Genomic DNA, 21467 nt, shown 5'->3' on the forward strand with positions numbered 1-21467 from the left:
TTTGAATGCACCTGACTCTTCAAGATTCATCGGAGTGTGGTAACAATTTCGCTATGAAGAGTGAGCTGAGAAAAGAAGGGTCAAAATAAGGACCCAAATAAAAACTAAAAATCTTCAACACGTATCAACATTTATCGGCAACAGCACAAATTTTTATTTTGCAATCCTATCATGCATAATCAAGAGAAATTGGTGAACTGGTCTGTGAACCTCCGAATCCTCTGTAGAAAATGGTTGCACATCATTTCACCCCAAATGAAATTTATCTGATTATTTCTGCTTATTTCCCTTCTTTTCTCAGGCTTCCATTCTACTTCAACTGCTAGGCTGGGTCTTCCTACCAGTGTACATCGCGAGTGGAGTAAGTTTTGTTCTTTTGTGTTACAACTCACTAGGTGTGCACTTTGCCGGAGTACATGAAGCGAAGATTTGGAGGAAATCGAATACAAGTTTACCTCGCGGGCCTTTCTCTGCTTTTATACGTGTTTACGAAAATATCGGTAAGTTTTTACATCCACCTTTTCACCGACGAACACAAAAAGGATCCTTTCAAAAGACCCTAAATGCCTTATCGAACAGCCAGTCACGTAGAATCTTATCAAGAAAGGTTAATTTTAACTTTCCTTCCTTCTGTATTTTGATCGTTTGGCACCTTTTCCTTTCACCACAAACCTCAGTGAGCTCACCAACAAAAATGTTCCTATTTAGTTTAGTGCGGTCACCTCCACAGTGGATTAGTTTACCAACTATCGCACTTCTGCTTATGGGAGGACAGTGTATATATTCAAAAAAATAGTGCTCACTTGAAAAAACCTATACTGAAAACTACTGCATCTACAGAACATTTACATATGTCAGGACGAGCTCACAGTACATCGAAGTCCATCTTCATGACTTTAGGCATCATCTATGCACAAGTCAGTCAACTGAATTCAATCTTTTCTTATTCCAGCTGGGATGCATCTTCTTCCTTTAGCTTGGTGACATTACTTTTCGATTTTTGTTTCCAAGATACATTTGCTGATTTTTCTCATCTTATTATTCAGTCTTTAGTTAAAATCACTGAAAACGCCTCAGGTATTTTAATGGGCACATTTTTGTTTAGTGGTTATTCGTAGTAGTAAATAATATTTTTATTAGCTGAAGATATAACATGGTTGAACTGTTTTGTTTTTTATACGAAAAGAAGGATATTGCATAAGTCTATCGTGGTGAGAAACACAGTGACAGCGTTAGCTCACTGTCCATTTTTTCCGCTGCAATAGCTGAAGAGGAAAAGAACAACGGAACGCCACTCCCAATGGGGGGTCGTTTGTGGATTTTTAGCATTCGTCTCATATTGCTTGTAGCAAACCACCAGAAGCTCTCAGCTTTCATAGTGCAAACCAATTCTTGTCACCTTCCAGCCACTGGTTTATTAAATTCTTAGAAAGATTTCTACTAGTCCCTTACAGGATCTAGATCAGTCAGTACCCTAACAAATCTTGCAAATGTGTTCAAGGGTTACAAGTGAGGAGGAATCATCTGGGTTCACTGCAAATATATACCTTCGGATGAAAACTATGAAATAGCCTTCATTGAGCATAATTACAACGTAGCACTTAAACTCAGGACCTCCGAAAATAGCGGACAAGAGCAATTTTATTTTTTTCTGGGTGAATCTCTCAGAAATCTCTCGGAAAAGCATACTCAACACCCTTCGGTCTCCCCTAGATTCGTCCTACTGATATTTCTTCTGAGAATGCTTTGCATTGCTCGGTATAATTGTCAAGGGTGAAATTTGTCCTTTAATACTCGATAGTGGCTCCAGGTGTTCGGGGGCAGTCATCGAGATCCTTTTCTTGTTGATAATTTAGTATAGATGGAAAAGAAACTAGGAGTAGTAGTTTTGGTGTGGTGGAACGCGCTTCTAACTGACGCAAAGAAGAAAGTTGATCTTTTTTGAGCCATCCAACCAGCTCAGAAAACAATTCCAGCATCAATACCTGCGGCTTGTGCTCTTTTGATTACGTTGCTAGTATATATCTCGCCTCAAACGTTTGTCACCACAATGTACAAAAAGACTCAGTTGGTTCATTGGTGTGAAACCTAGTTAGATCTGTGTGTATCCACTTTTTTTATCATGTCCGCTAGTGCCTGAATCAATAAGTATGCTTACTGAAAACTGCAACGATAGATAATGTTACATCATCATGCGAGGCATCCACTTCAATTACTGACCTTGTCGTTTTCTATTTACAGGTTAATCTTTATTCAGGATCTTTGTTTCTAACTGAAGCGTTACAGTGGAATATTTGGGTTTCCATTTTGCTCATTCTGGCCTTCACTTCGCTTATTACAATAACAGGTGAGTGATCAACTGTCTTCTGTGTTGTGGTCAATTTTCCGACTGTGTATAGAGTAACATTACTATTCCGTTTGGTACTATCTATTTTAAGTCCATTGGTGTTTTCATTCGATGTGACAATCTCTGTTTACCATGAAGTCAAATCTAGCCATATAGTGTTCCTCGACTTTTCAGCCTAGATTGGCTTCACTAACTGGATGAAATCTCTACTGAACAGTCCATAAGTGTCCGATAACTTCCTTCATTCTATTTTACCTACATATTTTCTGTCTAGGATGCGCCTTCTCTGTTCTAAATTGCACTTGTATCTGCTGGGCATCTTGAATTGCATTCCGCCTTCAAGTTAACAGTCCAGCATTCGAAGTAGTCCCTTCAGCATTATTGAATCCTAAATGAATAAAGTCAGCGGAGAAATTCGCAGAGGCCTTTTGGCAGCCTTCAGCCGGTCCAAGCATGATCTTGTCACAATGATCGCTGGCGCAGCGCCAATACCTACTGACCAACACTTCTTATACGAACGCGTTGACTTTCTCCTATAATTGTGTAAATTTTTTTTGTGACACACCAATTGGACGCGATCCTTGCTGAAAAAACACCATTAGGTTGTTCCTATTTTCGTGCCTGGGCATCAACCTGGTCGGGTTAGTGGGCAAACGTCTGTGTGATGCAAGTACACCTTTGTGTTATTGCTGTCATGAGTGTTTTTATAGTTACACATAGCGTGGTGAGCGGGACCACAAGTGCTGTGCCGCGGCAGTTGAGCTGATGGGTACCTATCGTTGACTGCGAAGGGCATTTATCATCCATAGAATGAATGAGACCTCAACTTCGTTGGTGTAAAAATGTTTTGTGCAAAGATGTGCAAGAGTTGCTTTTGAAACCAACGGTGATCAGTTTGGAATAGTACATCACAATGTTCTACAAGTGCACCGATATGCGAAGGTACTCCTAGGCAATTCAGTCTAACTTCGATTCGAAACTATGGATGAAATATTATTTTTCAAATAAGTTGAAAGAGCAAGCAGCTTACAAAACAACTATAGTCTCACTTTTACTTAATATATTAGGAACTTCTTCAGAAAATACCATGATTCATGTGATCCACTGGCAAAATGATAGTGCTTATGCAGAAAACTAGTGGGTCTGTCACAAACAGAGGCGCTTTTGTTAGTCAGTCTGCGTAAAATATTCAGGTAGAAATATGAACCACAACAAAAATCAGTGATTCAAGCTCCTAGACCACGTTTATCTCCAACACTGTGCAAATAGCAATAGCTCCTACTGACTCTTTGGATTGGTTGCCGTAAACTGGAAAATTCTTTTAGTTCCATGCAAGACTTTCTGATGATGTACACAGTACTCAGTTCAAACGTGTGGAACCTCCTTAAAAATTGTACTGAAGGTTCGAAAACTGCGGGTTTCGCTACTACTGCCAAAGTGAAACCTCTATTTTTGGGATGTGCCAAAGTTTATCCATCTCCTGTAAAGCTCATCTCTTTGAGTTTGATATATACTTTAGGAAACAGGTTGTTTCGTTCTAAAATGTCTAATTATTTTGGGGTTTTGTGACACTTCATCAAAAAATTATCCCGTTCTCAAGGAAATTGTCACCCTACTTAAGTAGATGTTATGTTTCATGGCTTTTCATTTAGTCACCCACCAAAGCTGTTATATAGCGAAAAATATTTGCGTAATATCATAGAGACTTTTCGTTTCGAGCAAAAAAGCCAATTTATGGTGCCCAAACCCTCTTCTTCTTCCTCAGTTAATAAAGCCACATTTTGGGAAATACACTCATTTCACAGAAGACTCAGGTGAATCTCCCGTTTATGGGCGAAACCGGTCGTGGGCTGTCGAAGAGTTTTCAGCAATCTTATGAGTAGTTTCCTTTACGAAAATATACCGCAATATCTCGACTATCCTACCAACAGAAACATGGAGCGGCTTTTATGCAGCACACTCAGTTGAAGAACATCATAAACGAGAGATTTACTTGAGTCTCCCTTGAAAACCAAATGGATCTCCAAATGAGTGTATTTGTTGCTATCAGTCCAACTTGGGTTCAAGTAGAACATAAGGTTGACGGAAACTCGGGGACTGCGCTTATCTGACGAGCCCCAAGAAGGGGCGAAACCGGTCGTGGGCTGTCGAAGAGTTTTCAGCAACCTTGTGCTTTCCTTATGAAAACCACATCCCCTTTTTGTGTGGCTTACTTATCGTCCGTATACTTGTTTGATGATGCACTTTTTATCGAAGTGCTGAATTGTGCCATTCGTTGGGGATTTTCGTTTCACATCTGCGCACATTTTAAGCACATGCAGGCACAATTGACGGACACGGCTGTCTAGATACGAAGGTAATGGATGAACGGCAAAGTTGACTCTAATACAGCGAATTATCACGCACATATGACCGGAAGAATATCCTCGAAACTAAAAACTGTGGTTTGCCCAGAAGGTTGTAATCGAATTTGGAAAAGTTTAAATTTTGAGAGTTGAATCTCAGGTGCGCCACTATCAAATACAAAAAACGGTTCCAGAAGAGACTATCATGAAAGGCTTGTTGAGGTCAGGATATCTACCTGAAATCCGTCGCTTTGCGTGACATGGTCCAATAATATACTAGTCAGCACTTGTGTTTGGGTCGCCCTACTGATCGCCAATAATAGGTCTAATGACACTGTTTCTTTCATACGTCTTTCAATCAAAAAGGTGGGTTGCCCTGAAAATTATTTGTCGAAAGGGGGAGTGTATTGGGACTTATGAATTTCATTTTCAATGAGTTTTGTTAAGTCAACTGAGGCTTTCAGATTAGACTCATTTCCGTCAATTAAGTCAGTTTTCCTAGTTGTTATAGGTTGAGAGCTTTGTTTGTTTCCTCCTCCCTATGAGGATTTACGATTTTTTAAGCCAAAAGAGAATGAAGCTGGTCTTTATACTTGAAGTTCCTCTACTTGATGAGTGTCCCAATGAAATGCTACATTTCTGCATGTAACAAATTGCAATGGAGTTTCTCCGCAGCGGTCGCCAAAAGAGATTCGTCAAAAATAGTTACTCCGGAAAAGTGTACAGTGTAGAGGGTTTAGTAATTTGGCATTATTCTGCGATTCAACATGGAGTGCTTGTTTGCGCGCTGCCTTCGGCGACTGGAGGTCGAAACCTATTCTTCAGAAGCATAATGTGAATACGGCAAAATCGACCAGCATTGGTAATTGTAGATGGTCGGTGGCTGTATTTAGGCACGTTATAAAGGAGCGACCCTGTAGACAGCTGAGCTCACTCCATCCGGAAAGTTCTACTGTTTTTACACAAAGTTCAACCTTCTCATTGTATTCCCAAACTTTGTCTTCTCAGGCGGCTTGGCAGCTGTGATCTACACGGACACGTTGCAGTGCTTCATCATGGTTGCTGGTGCTCTGGTTCTAGCCATACTCAGTGAGTCACGTCTCTTATTTATGTAGTCACAAGTGTCAGCTTTGCACTCACGGAATTAAAATATGCTCAGTAGTAGCCTGAACAATATTGGAGTAGAGGCCGTTAAAGGTATCTTATCGGCTTATTGGTCGAGTCACTCAAAAATGTCTTTTGCATCCAGAATTCTCAATGGCAAATCATAGTACAGTAATATACGGTGAATCCGAAAAGTTGGTCATTTAATGAAAGAATAAAGGTAGATATTTTTCGCTGTGTCCTTTTAGGTCATACAGTACTTTCATATTTTGTGTAAGCATGAAAAAAAAAACAGTTTCTTCTTGGTGGTAAATCGTAGTTTTAATGTAAACCTGACATAGTAAGTCACGGTTATCACGAGATGATGCTTGAGGCGTCTTCACACATGTTGTCAGCCTGGTCGTTTTGTCAAATGTTCTGGATGTTAGGCTCCTTTATATTTAACATTTCAGAGACTTCCAGTGTACAGTTTCAGTGCATCACATCCAGCGTTACTGCTTCTCAATAAACGTGGGACCTGTTCAACTTCAAACAATGATATGTTTTCGCAGCGAAGTGATTGCTGCATCAAAACTACCTATTTTGTCGAAAAGTTCTCACGTAGCCTTCGGGTAACCTGAAGTCATACACTGGTTGGTTAGGTTCGCACACCATTCGCCGGGTTTCAGCAATAACCATGCTTGCGTCACAGACTGAAATCTTCGCTGACATCAGTCAAGGTATCCGGTGAGAAAGCTTACCCACGGATTTGGGATACTCTTATTGCTGGATGATTTATTGCGGTGATCCGTCATTACCTCTGTTATATAAGTTGTTGATCCGCAGATTGCTACAAATGCTTCCGTCCAACAAACTTAGCACCAATGGACGCTGTCTTCGGACTGTGGCAGAACTCTGGCCTGATGGCCTTGAGAGATCGATGCAGTTGTAAGCTAAACGTTGTAGCTCAGAGCGGTTGGGCTATATTCGGTACGCCGTTATTTTGTAAGTTCACAATCCCCTAGGACTGCGTTAGTTTTGACGACTACAACAACAGCCAGACTATTAACTTCGCCCACAATGACCACAAGCCTGGAGTTGGTTGTATTAAACTTAATATAAAACATACCTTAGATCCGACGCAATCGTCTTCCTGGTTCTTGAGATACAAGAAACACCAAATTTCAGAATAGCAGCATCCTACTTTCCATTAGGTAACGGGTGGTTGCCGTGATGCATATATATTTAACCTTTTAATAATATTGATACCATACTTGTGAAGGCATTACAATATGCAGCGGTACATACGTTGGTACGTTTGCTGTCTGTACGTGCTGACTGAGAGGTGTAGTGAGAAGCGGACAGCTTCTCTTGTCTTGTGGCACAAAAGCAGATGTTTCCAGTCTGATTCCGGAAGCGGATGCTTCTGTGCACATCCAACGCATCCGTAGGCGCTTGTCATACGAACAATAGGCTAGAATTAACCACCGGTGACGAAATTGTACCCTAAGGTATCTACGTTAATCCAGACTCCGTGAACTAGGTATCCGTTGCGACATTATAATCATTCTCGCGTTTAGGTATGGCTGACCCATAAATATATTAATGCCTCTGGTATCACCGTTCTACAATATCTGTACTACTCACGGAAGTTCACTGTGTAGTTTTCGGGGACAATAGCTACTTCCGCAGATGAGAGGACATGGTGAAAGTCGACAGTTGAAGCTGACTGTGGTTGGTTGTACTGGTATATGTTTCGAAACTATCGCGGAATTCAAATAACCAAGCTCAACTGGTGAATGGACAGCAAGTGTTTTTTTGGAACATGCAATTTTAGGCGCATCTTTCGAAAAGACCAACTAAGCAGTCATTCTTGTGCTAGTTTCCTTAAGTGATCATCCATGTCTCTACTGTGTTCGGTCCTTCTTTCAAAATGCAGTTTGCCTTTTGCAGTTCCAGAAAGAGGGGTTAATGCCCTCAGCGGCAGTCCACACGACTAACATGGCTAGTAGTTCCAATCTGCCACTCCATTGATTTGTTGGTCAATGTGAAATGCCTTCCCTTCTGTTACCTTAGCTTTTCATGTTCATACGTGTAGCGCAGTTAGGACAGCAGAGTACTTTGTTCACTTCTTGGTCTCTGGAGTGGTTGCCCCGACAAAGGTACCCCTTTGTGAGGGAATGATTTCACTATTAAAGTGTCTTTCGAGGTCTCATCAGTCCCACTTGAAGTTGGTTCCTTAAGAGGAGGACATCTACACGCCCAGCCAAGGCACCACTCACTCGTTGACAACTAGCATAACAGCAACAGTTGCGGCAATGAAATTGCCCTTAGTTTCTGTTGCAATGTGTTTGTTTTGGACGACTAAGGTGGTTGCAGCCCTGGACTATTTGCTGCTGATTTAACGAAGCTGATTTGACGCTTAAACTTGAACAATATTGTAGATAGATGGCCACCATGCTTAGTTGGTGAGGGGCAAAGGAATGTGCTTTTAATGTCAGAATAATTGATATTGTCGCCCATCACCGTGTTCTGTCCGTCCCTGATGTAATGTCACACATATCCAACCGATAAATCTTGAGGTTCAATTACCGGTGTTCTTCAGCATGATTAGCTTCAAATACCACCTTAATTTACAAAGCATACTTCTCATGGCGACACGGCTGACCAAATAAATATGAAAGTAGCAGGATAGGCAATCCGCATGTAGCCAAACAAAACGGACTTGATACCCTCCAGTAGAAGAACACATCGTGGATTAGATATTCTACCGTCTGATCGCTTGGTTCGAATGTGCAGTGGACTTGTCACGGCCGGCCTTGTCCCTGGAGATAGTATACCTATTACGATGGTTATGCAAAAGATGTCAGTGGTTACCGTATGAGTCTCATGAATGAATTTTTAAGATGACCTATTATGTACAAACAAGGCAGTTTCTAATATCCGAAGACTCAAGTAGGAACTGCAATCATTACATTACTAATGTTTTTGTTCCGCTTGCAATGAGTTGCAATGAATTCCTTCTTCGGAACATGAAGCATCTATTCACTTCACCCATTGATAACCAATTCAGTTAAATGAAGAAAACTGCTTATGAGCGGGTTACGCCGTTATTTTATGCTTCAATATCCTCTCGGTCAAGCGTGAACTAGTTCCCACTGTGACTTTACATTTATACGGAATTCGAGAACAAGGATTGTTTCACGTTTCCTTTCAGGCTAAGTGCGTGCATAGGATGCTCCTAACAAGAAAGTGGCTCAGTGGAAGATCGTGAACCAACAATAAACAATGGTAAACTGAAGCCAAAATTAGATTCTAGGATGGGGTGCTGTAAGTCTGCAGGTCAGCAACAACGGGGGACAGTTAAATAACTGTCTTCTCAAGGTAGAAAGTCGAATATACGCATAACCGATTTGAGGTCTTTAGGAAGCCAACGTGAGTTTGGCAATATTTACGGTAATAAAATTCACGGTGGTTGTTTGCGACAATTAACGAATCTTCCACGATTCTGTGCGCTATCTATGTAGTCTGCATGAAGTGTAGACAACGAAATAAGAATGACTACCGAAACCATGAAAAGAGAAGCTTCCAGTAGATACTTTTAGGCGTTTCATGTCTCATTTAGGTTGTTGGTTAATGTGCAAAGGACGCTTGAAATCTCACTTACACTGATGTGGAGTAGATTTAGGGCTTTTAGATACTCAGTGTAGGAGGTGGATCCTAATTTTGGTCTACGGACGGCTCATCAGCGTTGTGCTCGGCTTTCATTTTGATCACGGAATCCTGCTAGTCACCCCTTAGTTGCACCAGAAAGCTATCAATAGGGCTTCTGGTCAGTACCAACATCCTAAATTGTGAAACAAAACTGGCCTAATATTGTGTGCACTTGGATGTCGGTCGCATGGCCTGGTAGCCACACTCAGCACAATATACGCTCTGTTCTACACTAATGTAACTTTAGCTGATTAAAATTGCTGATGGATCCTTGCAAAAACGATACTATAGGATTGCGAATTGTGACTTTGCAGTACAGTTTGTCGACATTCTTTTAGAAATTTAAGTTCTCACTCAAAACAACAGATGTTGCACACGAATCCACTCATTCATCATCTCTGTTTCGCATTTTCCGGAATTATTCATAAGTCTGACTACAATCCTTCGTAAAAATTCCACATTTTCACTTGCGTTGCTCCGCAGATTGCTCCTCTTTATGACAAGATCACTTGGCAACAATGCACCCACAGCGTCGATAATTTCAATTTTTTCGCTTTCTTTTCGATGGTGATACACGAAGGCATATAGGACCCCGATGGAAAGACTTCATACATAGCAATTGCGTCTAAGCAGCAGATGGGTGATTCATTTCAGTAAGTCCACAAAAAATCCTGAGAGCTTCGAGGAAGTAACGTAATTACCAGATGGACAGGAGTGACTGTATCCTGGATGCCGAGCCGAAGTTGAGAAATTGACTAGTCGAAGGACCTTTTCAGTATCATCTCACGTGCACCGTATGGTGAAGAACGTTCTCTACGCATACCACTGTATATCTTGGCGTTCTCTGATAGGGACGTTAAGTAAAAGGCGATCTTACGCAACCCTAGATATAGATTGTAACCACACCAGTTTAGTTGTCATGTAAATTTCTATGCATCTGCTTAACGGATTTCGACCACGATAATAGGCCCATATTCAAATGAATCTAGTTGCATTCGCTGTCCCGTTTCAAGAGCATCTTGAACACTTTTGACAAAGTCGGTGATGTAGCCAGAGTGATGATTAAGACTGAAATTAGTCTTATCACAATCTGTAAGAGTGGAGAAGAAGTATCTTACCTGTTTAAGGGACTCGTTCCTCGATTCTGGAAACTCGTACGTTCCGTTTTTTTGAAACAAACTGCTTGTCGATTGGGACATACTCTGAGGCAGTCATTGGTGCCTCACTTTTAACCGGTGTTGCCATTTCTATGTACTTTTGTAATGAGAGGACTGACCATAGATCAGTCTTTTGTTTTAGGTACTGAGACGCAACTGACAGAACGATCGGAATAGGAGCGGTAGTCCCACCTACGTACCAGTTGCTGTCGCTGGGTTTAGTGTCCAGCTGCTACCCTCTAGTCGCCGCATCCGGATTAATTGACAGACTTGTCTCCCTGTCCTGATACTCAGTAAAATATCGGACCGCGGGCTGTGCGTATTTACTCGAGTACTGCAGTGCGTAACCACTTCATGATGCCCACTTGATTCCGAACATCCGAAATAACACATTCCGTTCCGCAGTTTCTCTTTCGACATTCAGTCACTTCCTCCCGGATAAACCAAATGACCTGTACCAGACTGCGTTTGTTTTCTTCTTTTAGAGGCTCGTCCACGTGACTGCGGCTCTACCACACCGCACCACCTCCAGTAATATCTACACAGCAGTTCACCAAGTTATCGTTTTCCCTCCGCTTTCGTCTACTTGTAGCTCCCATGTGCGTAAGTACATCTGTGGCAGTTGAGACGGCTGGCTAATTGAACCGATTGATAGTCCTTACTACGTTCTCGTCGGTATTGTATGCTTTTGAACGTTTAGATCCAAGCTCTCAAACCTTATGTAATTGAAATGGGCCGAATTTCGCATGATTACGAGAAACCACTGAGATTGCGATAATAACGAATTATTTTACACTGTTTATTTAATATAAATCACTGATTTTTCTCGTTTCGTTCCAGCTTGACGTCGACTTCCTGGTAGTTTATTTCCTACAGACATGTGCAAATATGTTTTAACTACCACTTAGTCCCTGGAAAATATTATTCCACGTATTCGCACATTTTCATCTAATTCTGCACTTTCTTCAGGTTACATCCGTGTTGGAGGATTTCCTGGTATCGTCGCAGGTTATGGCCGAGCCATTCCACATATCGACCCGTATTCAGCGGAAGGAGCACAGATGCTCGTTGACCTGGCCAACATATCCACACTTACAAACAGCACATCACTGGCCACGTTGGTAACCCACCCTAATCTTGGTTCTGGCTTAGGATGCAGTATTCCCTCACCCAAAGCATTCCGGTTGTTGCGTGAGGTTGATGACCCAGACATGCCATGGCTTGGATTCATCCTGGGTCAAACTCCAGCGTCCATCTGGTATTGGTGTGCTGACCAAGTCAGTTTTCGTTGAACCTTCACTTACTCTTTTGTTTCGCCTAAACAAATGTTAACCATGTGATGTGTGTTATCCCGCTTCTCTATAGCCTTCACCATCTACTCTCATTTCCATTTTTGAATGACTTGCAAGTTAAGCCAGCCCTCGGTAAAATACCTACAGGTGACCCTGCAGCGTGCATAAAATGGTGACACCAAATGTGGGGTCATAGTTCCCTGGTACCTAGATTAGCGTGGCACCTGATAACGTAATTACAACGAGTATACTTACCCCACTTTTATTTGTTCGGCATGTTGTATTGTTTCTTTTGAATGAAAACTTACGACTTATTGGTTTATCATCCCACTGACAATGGTGAGATGAAACACCATATGGAGCTCCATCTGGGAGAGCAGTAAGCACGAACACTACTGGTGGAATTTACCAGGATTGTGCTCCAGTTATGATGATTCATCTGAGTCTAAACACGGACGTCCGAAATTCACCAGCAGACGTGACTATCATTCGATTTTATCCTCAATATTGCAAGGCTTGAAAACTGCACCATAGGTTGGAGTTTGCTTTTTTCGCTGAAATCGCTATACTCAAGCTGTGTTGGACGATGAGAACTGTGTGCTTTAGTTAATTAAAGTAAAATTAACAGCCATACGTAAGATAGCTCTTGGTACTACATGCCTTCTGTACTTAAGACCTCACAGGCTCCCATTCGGAACAAGGTTTGGAATTTACGCTGGTCACAGACCCTTGTACAAGGGTGGTTTCATATCCTATGACCACAGTTCATCTGGAAATGTCGAACTATGCGAATCTTTCTCACATGTTGCCACCAGTTTTGCCTTTAGCCTACCGTATTAAATATGTATCTTGAAGAGTGAGTCGCACATGCGCTTCAAGAGCACGGACAATTCATCATACGCATCACAGTCTTTTGAGCATCAGAAGACGTCACTTCATTGTTTATAGTCCAGCAAATGTGATCTTCCAAATGTTATAAGCCCCACTAATTGTGCTCATCAGGAGGCTGCTTTAAGTTTTCCGTCCCTTGGATTTTCGGCCAAATGCGTTTGTAGCCAAGCTCCTCCATTTTTCTAATTGAACTGCTTGACTTCCTGATTAAGTACAATTATTCACTGCTGGCTATGTTTATGCGACTGCGGCAGAATTGTGAGCTCTTTGTAATCATATCCATCTACAGTGACAATGCTAACGGCAGCACCTATTTTCATTGTCCGAAAAATTTGCCCAGCATGTATTCTATAGCCTTGCCACCTTCTGTAATATGTGTATAATGGACAGTCTGATTTCCTCTCGAAATTTTGGACTGTCTTTGGTCTTTGTTCAGCGTTGCATTTAGAAACCATTATTGTGTAACCCGTGCGTGATACTATGTAGACCTCTCAGTGTTACCTAATGAGTAGAGAATGAGCCCGCACTGTCTGAGTCTGTACATCCTTTGCGTGTTAGTATCTACATCGTACAATTCAGGGATGTTCATAGTATGTTCGCACAGTAACTCATGTTCTGTTTTTCGCAAGGCTGAATCTTGTCTGTCTGTCTGTTGGTCGATTGATTGATGGGAACAACGGTGCTCTGCTTGCGGGTATGATCGGCACATGAGTTTTGGGCTGAAAACTTTTTCATTTCTCACCTTTCATTGAGCAATGCTTTTTTTCAATTCCAACATCAAGATGATGGTACAACGTGTCTTGGCAGCAAAAAGTTTGTCGCATGCCCAAGGTGGTACTTTGATGGCCGGCGTTATCAAACAGCTGCCGTTGTTTATAATGGTCATTCCCGGGATGATCAGTCGGATGCTTTATCCCAGTAAGTTTCGCAATGATCCGTGACGGCAGTTGGCATTTGAATAATCTGTCTTGAAAGCGAACTGAGTCACATCAGTGTTTTCGAATGTTTGCTTTACCTCAGGTGAGGTTTGATGGTGTTGTTTAGAATGGCGCAGTTCTGCACCTCAATTTGTTAAAAATACCGGGCCTTCTTCTGGTCTGAAGCATAGCTACTGAACGATGGCCATTCATCTGCATTTGTTCAGTCCTGAATCTACGGTGTGTTGCTGCTCCTATGTATTTTCTGCAAACATATCTGGTAAATAAGCAGTCTTTTCTTTACTTTATACATCATTAATTAGGCCGTCTGGAACGTGACCACTGCATTGGACACGCGCATGAGGCCATACCTGACCGAGAATTTCTACCATGGATTATTACCAAACATTGTTAGGAGGGAACTTTCAGCAACCTTGTGAGTAGTGCATTACAAAAATATATATGTATCGCGATATTTCGAATATCGGAGCGACTGAAACATGAGGCGGCCTGGTGCAGCATATTTAGTTACCTAGAAACATCGAAACCGAGAGATTCAAATGGTGAGCTCTCGAAAAACCATATTAGTTTGCAAATGAGTGTATATTTGTAATGTTAGGAAGGGTCTGAGTGCTTTGCTTAGGTGGAAAACGCAAGTTTTCCAGACGATCAGCTGCAAGGACTCAACAAAGCAGCACAATCGATATCACTGATACACGAAACCCCTTTATTTCTGCTGCCACAGGCGGGTTTCTTAGTCGCATCGGAACAATCTGTTAACGTGAATTAGACTGGTTACATGCACAGGTAACATGCACAGTCGTCCGCTGAAGTATATCTCATCAGTGAAATGTTTTTGTAAGCATGGAGTAACTCAAAGCAGAATGACTTAAACGGCCAACGTCACATTTTTTCAACCGGCAACATGTTATGCTTTCTAAACAAGGAATTTGAACTAAGTAAAGATACAGGGTATTCAAACAGTTCAAAGTTGAAATGCCGGTTGTCAGATGTCACGCTTAGTTTTTGCCTCTTTATAGTTAACCCTGTACACCAAATAATGTTTATGATCTTTTCCATCTTTTGTAATGAGTCGGTTTACCGAAAAAAGGTTACCCAAAAAGGTCTCGGGAATGAACTATAAATTTTTAAGTGAAGATAGTAGGTAGGCAGTAGTGCACTAGTAAGATAATTTCGTGCAAAATTTTATGAACACCTGACGCAAGTGGAAAGTTCACCCTTTTTTGGTTTGCCATTTTCCGGACGTTGCACTACGTTATATGGAGTGCAACATGACAAAAAGTAAAAGCTGACACTAGTCAGTCCCATAGCTTTAGATGTCCACATTTGCTCGTTCTATTTATTTATTATTTACTCGATTGGGAGCTTCGCCGCAGGTCTGAGATTTTAAGGTTTAATTTTACTGAGTTAAGAAGACCCTAGTTACTGCAAGTCTTTCAGCTCCGTACAATATCTTTTTTACCTGGTGAGGCATTTTATGCAAGTTTCTATCATTCCCTTTGCATATACTTAATCAACTGTTCTTATTGGGGTGAATCACAACAGTAGTCGTAAGCAATCGCGTTTCCCATCCTTCTAATCCTTGTTCACCTTTGTCATTACGGTATCAGTGACTCAGATTGTGTTGGTTTCCTGTTTATTTTCAATTAGCCGTGAGCTATTAAAGCTAAGACTCATTCTGGCGTGCGTCCAACATCTGTGGTCTGAAGCAAGCATGCTTCAAACAAAAAAACTTCTGATTAAGCCTGTTTCAACTAAATGCCAGGGACGAATGTTCTGAATCGTTCAATCAACTCGGGATTGAGAGGGGGCATTTGTTCTGTTATGTCTGTCTTACAAAGAAATATCTGTTCTTTCGTGGACATCTAGTCCACAAAAGCCTCGAAGCTGTAAAATCGGAATAACTGCGAACTGTTGATAGGTTGTTCAAATTCAAATAATGCCATCAACTCACCGTTTTGTACTAATGGATTCTGGTTTATCACCTAAAAATTTTTTCCTGACTCAGATAGTTCACGAATTTGGCACACTATATTTAATAGCTTGAATCCATGTTGATTCATTATTGGCTACCGGGTCGGATGCTAAAAATTAGTCACTTCTACCACGGAAGGGGCTAGGTGAGATTTGATCGATGCTTCGGAACCGTTGTGCAGTACTGCATCAGTCCATTTTTTCCAGATTTATTAGAATCTGTTCATCTTTAGCCTACACAATAAGTGGAGAATGCATCCGTTGATAAATCGACGAAGCGTTTGCCATATGGTACTCGTTTCTAGGAATGAGCTACAGAAAAGGTTTTACACCTCGTACCGGGTTCAGAATCACATGATTTGGCAGGGGACAACGATGAAGTACCTGAGTACTGTCAGTACGGCTCGTTCTTAGAATATTTTCCCAGAGAAACTAGATGCTTTAATTATGTTTGATTTCCTTGGTATGTATCATCGTTTTCCTTCTGGATTAAATTTTGGTCTGAAAATGTGTATATCTGGGATGACTCTTGTATCCACATCTGATTGTTTTACCAGTCTTTCATGTCCACTCTGCTGACTAATATATTCTAAACTATATTTTTTCGATTACACAGTGAGGAATCACCGATGTCCTTCAACAGTTTATTGCTGATACTGATGATGAGACGGTTAACTGCATAGGGATGTCCGTAATGAAAAGCAATCAGTTCGATATTAACAACCTGTACCATCGAAAAATGTCATATCTGTTTTTCAACGATGACAGGGTATCTATCCAACAAGCGTACTCCTTTAGTGTCTTCAATGTGTCACACAATGTTGTTCCATATACTGCTAACTAATGTTAATTCGAATGGAACTGCGTGATTTTGATGAACATATGATGGTACATTCAAAATTAACACCGAGGATTACCACCGGCAGCAGGCAACAGATAACTTTTATGGCGAACCAACCAATGCTGAGAGAGCTTGACATGTAGAAAATGCTGTGAGAAGTTCTCTCGGGGGGACGAGTGACTGCAATCTTATCACCATCATTCGTATTGCAATTGGTATGTCGTAGATGAATGAAAATAGCGTCGTATAGGGTTAAGAGGCCATGGCTGAATGTATTTTGCAAATACCACCATCGCACGTTTATTGTGGGTTTTGAACATATGAAGATTTTCTACGTTAAAGTGTTTCTGATACGATATTCTAAATGGAGGAGCGTTCATAAATAGTAACATTATATACTTGTGCAATGAGGTTTAGTTAGTCGAAGCGTCACAGTCTCACAAAAATAAACTCAAAGCCGGGTTTCCGGCTAGAAGAAGTTCGGCTTTGTTGTTCGTTTTGATGAGAACGTAGCAAGCACGTAGTATCCCGAAGATTCCCATAAAGATAAAAAAGGCACATCAATTGACACTCACATTTCCGTGCATCTCTTCAGGTATTAATGTTATAAAGTACTTAAATGTAGTGGCCACCAGTGCCTTCTGTTGTGCGTATCCTCAGGAAATTCCAACTCAGTACATTGAATGAAGAGAAAAAATCTGAACTAAAACATTGCAGTTCTGAGTAATTTTTGCCTGGTGGAAATTGGTATTTATCATTGCGTTAAAAATAAAATATTGGTGAGTCTGATGCTGGTTTCCCAATACGCTCCGACGTATTTGTGATCTGTGTCTGATGTATGGAGGTAACTGAACTGTCGGCAGGACCCTCCACCTCTCGCATTTGCGTTCCTTCAAGATCACGAAAGTACGCGGACGTCATTCTGATTACTAAGTTACTTATCCCGCATGTTTCTACTTTGTCCATGCAAAGTGCGCCGTTGTACGAAAGTATTGGTTGCAGATTCTTCGTGCCTTGTTCGACAGTTGAGTTGTTCATTCATTCCGCGAGCGATGTGTTTTTCAATCTTTATGACATTTTTGAACGTTACTTTGCTGTTGATGCATGGCCCCGGGAACAGAAATGTTTTCTGTGCTAGTGGATAGAGGTTGTGTTTTGGCCAAACCTGTAATTCTGGGACTCAGTGAGATTACCGGAGAAATCCATCGTTATAATGAGAGTTTCCTTTAAAACGACGATGGTGAAGTTTCATGTGAAAACAATATAGTCTGACTGAGGGAAAATCGGAACTGTGCCCAACTGATGGGCCAAAAAAAGGGTAAAACCGGTCGTGAGCTGCCGGTGGGTTTTCAACAACCTTATGAGTAGTGTGTTATGCCTATGGCATAGTATAGTCCCTTGAACTACCCCAGTTTTAGTCCAAATGGTCATTTCAGTACCCGGCCTTCAAACATTCCTGGATCCATATTTCCGCAGATCTCTCCCTCACATGAGATTAGGTCCACTTGATATAAACCCTGTATTCTTTGTGAGCGAATAGCCTTCTTCAAATAAAAATTAGTTTGAAAGCAGAGATTAGCTGTAGGTCTCTCTTTTTGGAACTTTACACGGTCCATTTGCCAACCCCGAGTAAAATCTTATATTTTGGTGGGTTAGATTGTGTCCCATTTGTGTCTACACAAAGAGACACTGGGGTAGAATACCTCATCAGTGTCAAGAATGCTGAATCTTCAATCGGTAGAATTCGACCAAACACCCCACCTGTTTGAGAGATTGACGCGAGTTGATACGGTTGCAGGTTGATAACCATAGCAGGTCTCCGTCTACAGCGATTTATATATCTATCGAAGCATCCGACTGCCTTGAAAGACCACTTGGTATTCAATCGATACTTATCGCTGTAGCGTCACTGATTGACGCAAGTAATGGTGCACTGAATTTCTGCAGCCTTGTTTGATTCTCATTTTTGCCAGCTGTATTTAAATACAACTCTTCAGCAGACTCAGTCAGTTGCCCTGATGAAGGTGATATGAAAATCGAATGACGTATTCCGGACCATGGATTGAGCGTTCTAGAAAATTGTTCCCCTTCCATCAGAAACATAAGAATGGAAAATGAATAAGAACAAACTGTTCTCATCGATATGACAATCTTCAATTCTAGACTGGTCAGTACACTTCTTCGCGCTAAATGTTTACTTGCGGTGTACTGATCAATAAAATCGAAGTTCAGGCGTGTGACCTATTAAGCCGTTATCCTGAGAATTGTTTGAACGTGTCGTTGGTTTTGACAATCAGTTCTGGGAATATCGCCTATCCAAATTCCTTAGCTGTTTGGTTGATGGCTTGTTTATCCCCCAATTAACTTACTGGTCCAGTGTTAAACTCTTAGTTACACACGAGAAAACTTGAATTTTAATGCCATATATCGATGCTCGTTCAGTTTAGTTAACTAATTTGAAGTGATTCGTTTTCAAGCCAGTACGTATCATACATTAGTTTAGGAAAGACGAAGTGGTGCCTATCAAAATGAAGATAGCATTGTGGCCAAATTAGAAAATCTGAAAAAGTAGTAAAACGACTGCCTTATGGAAAACAAAATAATGATCTGAAACTAGTAATTGCACTAATGGAGGGTCTGTATGTGCACTCGATTCCCGAAGGGCAGTTTATTCTGGTTGTAGGTGAGTTAGTTTATGTCAAGCTGTTCGGTTCACATCCGAGCATCAGCGGTAGCCGGGTTCCGTTCTGTCTCTACCCAGTGGCTTGGCTGAATGGGCACAACTATGAACCACACTCATAATGATAGGTTCTTGTACCACACCTGCATTGCGCCACCGAACAGTTTAAATTCTTCACCATATCTAGATGGGCCTATGGGTGAAATCACATGCCTGGGGATTCCTAGTGTATTTTTTCATCTTTCATTGATTATTTTGGTGATATACCACCTTTAAGTAATGTTTTTGGACCAGTTGCTCGAATCAAGTTGCTTACATTATCAACTATACGTCGAATATCAGAACCATTCACTTTGTCGCTAGCTCTTGAACCACTCTTTGTTTAAACGCTGGTCTGATCCGGACTATACTGTGAACCCTCTGAGCTGAAACTTTACACTTAATATGATATCGAACAGCTGGCACATATGCCAGTCAGATCTGGTAACCTTACTCGAACGCGCAGCGCAGCAAACTACAAGTGCACTTTGTTCAAAATTGGGTTACACAGCACAGAGAGAATGATCACCGCAGCTTTCGTGGATGACCGGCTGAAATAGGGTGATCGCTCCGGAAATAAACCACCAAGAGAAAATGACTTTTGGTCCTTTCTGAGGTGTTTTGGTAGTAATTCATGGGGTCCATTATCAGTGCCCTAAGCTGGGAAGAATCGTTCACAAAATTGTGAGAGTCTCCAAATGTGACATTTTCTAAGCAAAACACTCCGTGGTTTTCAACGGGTATTACCTTCTCCAAAATAACCCCGGCTGTAGGGGCAAAGATGACCTCTTAGTACAAATCTTGTCTGTTGAACTCATCTGGGAAATGACCTTTCTTCATAAACGGTCTATCGTGTAGGTGACAACTGCTCGTACTTTGGTGTACTTTGGTGTGTACTTTGGTGTGCTTCTCCAGGAATTTAATGGTACACGCTTTGCGGCTTGACATAGTCGTTGAAACCATTTAGTGAAGTGGTTGATGATTGTATTTATCCTGAGACTATTTAAGATTACTGTATGAACTTGCGTACCAGGTACATCCCAGTGTTGAGTATTTCAGCATAGTTTTGGTGAATACGGTGCCTCTCGTTTTGTCATATATTGGAATGGAATCACAATGTACGGTTCTCACAATTTTACTATTCTTTTTACTGAAGTTACAGGTTGACACTGATCCAATCAGTACTTATAGGCTTTGTGCCAAATTGGGTCTGTCTAAGCGGTTCAGGCAAATGCACTATTTTTTTCGGGTTATTTTGGCGCTCAGTATTCGTACAATGGAACTGAGTTTTCGAAAGTTAAGACGTGTCCTTGATGGTCTGAAGCAGTCGTTCAATTGAGTCCAATGTACCAGTCGAAACTTTTGAGCCCCATTTAGGCATCCCGGGGTCCACCAGACTTTTTCGGCAAAGGTATCATTGCTTCAGTGGACAATGAAATTTGGTGAGCTGCAAAAATATGAACGTAGATTAAAATGTTTTTTGGTTTGAGCACACACGCAACAAAATGCAATATTTTGGCGCAGAAAGTTGCACTCCACTCGTAAAGGTTTTGCAGCTGAGAGCATTGTGCGGCTAATGGGCCTCGTTATTTTCGTACATGTCGCTGAACCACCCGCGAGTCTACCTTTAATAGGTTGGATAAAAACAGTGGCTAGTGACGATAATGACTGAAATTGGCTTCTGACCACTTTTATGACTCCTGTAACAACAACAGTGGGCATGACCGAACTCTGATTTCAAAATGTTTGATTGTCAGATCCTTAGAGGCTGTTGCGCTTTCAGACTCTCGGTCAGGCACTTGATGCATGTTTTTTTCTTTTTCTTTTTCAAAGCAGTCTCATCGCACCTTGATTCCATTTAATTAGGAGTCGTTCAAGTCTGTAATGCCTTACGCCTCTAGGTAGCCGCGTTATCTAAGGTATCGATATAGAATTTAAGATAGGCAAACCTATTCCAAAAACCTGGACCACATATTTCCCACGGGTCGGTAGGGTCAAAACATCACACTAGCGCGTTGATCGTGTGTTGCCCTTGATTTCCATTGCTAGCAAACCACTACCACCCTAAAACCATTGGTAGTAAATGTTACGTTTGGACTGATTCGTCAGTTTATTGACGCATTCAGGATTTCACTTGTGGGACATATACTACATAAGAAAATGTTG

At 41.3% G+C, this 21467-nt stretch overlaps 1 protein-coding gene across 1 annotated transcript in view; it reads left to right on the forward strand.

Moving 5' to 3' along the window:
- T265_00043 (hypothetical protein) overlaps positions 1–21467 on the forward strand; it is a gene marked incomplete at both ends in the record, with an annotated part of 45195 nt that overhangs the window by 8477 nt on the left and 15251 nt on the right. Inside the window, 6 exons of the mRNA XM_009163700.1 lie at positions 302–361; positions 396–500; positions 2242–2347; positions 5701–5781; positions 11616–11923; positions 13612–13747. Of these exons, the coding sequence (XP_009161964.1) occupies positions 302–361; positions 396–500; positions 2242–2347; positions 5701–5781; positions 11616–11923; positions 13612–13747 (796 nt within the window). The remainder of the gene's footprint in view (positions 1–301; positions 362–395; positions 501–2241; positions 2348–5700; positions 5782–11615; positions 11924–13611; positions 13748–21467) is intronic.

This window comes from Opisthorchis viverrini (genome assembly GCF_000715545.1).
Source record: "Opisthorchis viverrini unplaced genomic scaffold opera_v5_1, whole genome shotgun sequence".
Taxonomy (NCBI): Eukaryota; Metazoa; Platyhelminthes; class Trematoda; order Opisthorchiida; family Opisthorchiidae; genus Opisthorchis; species Opisthorchis viverrini.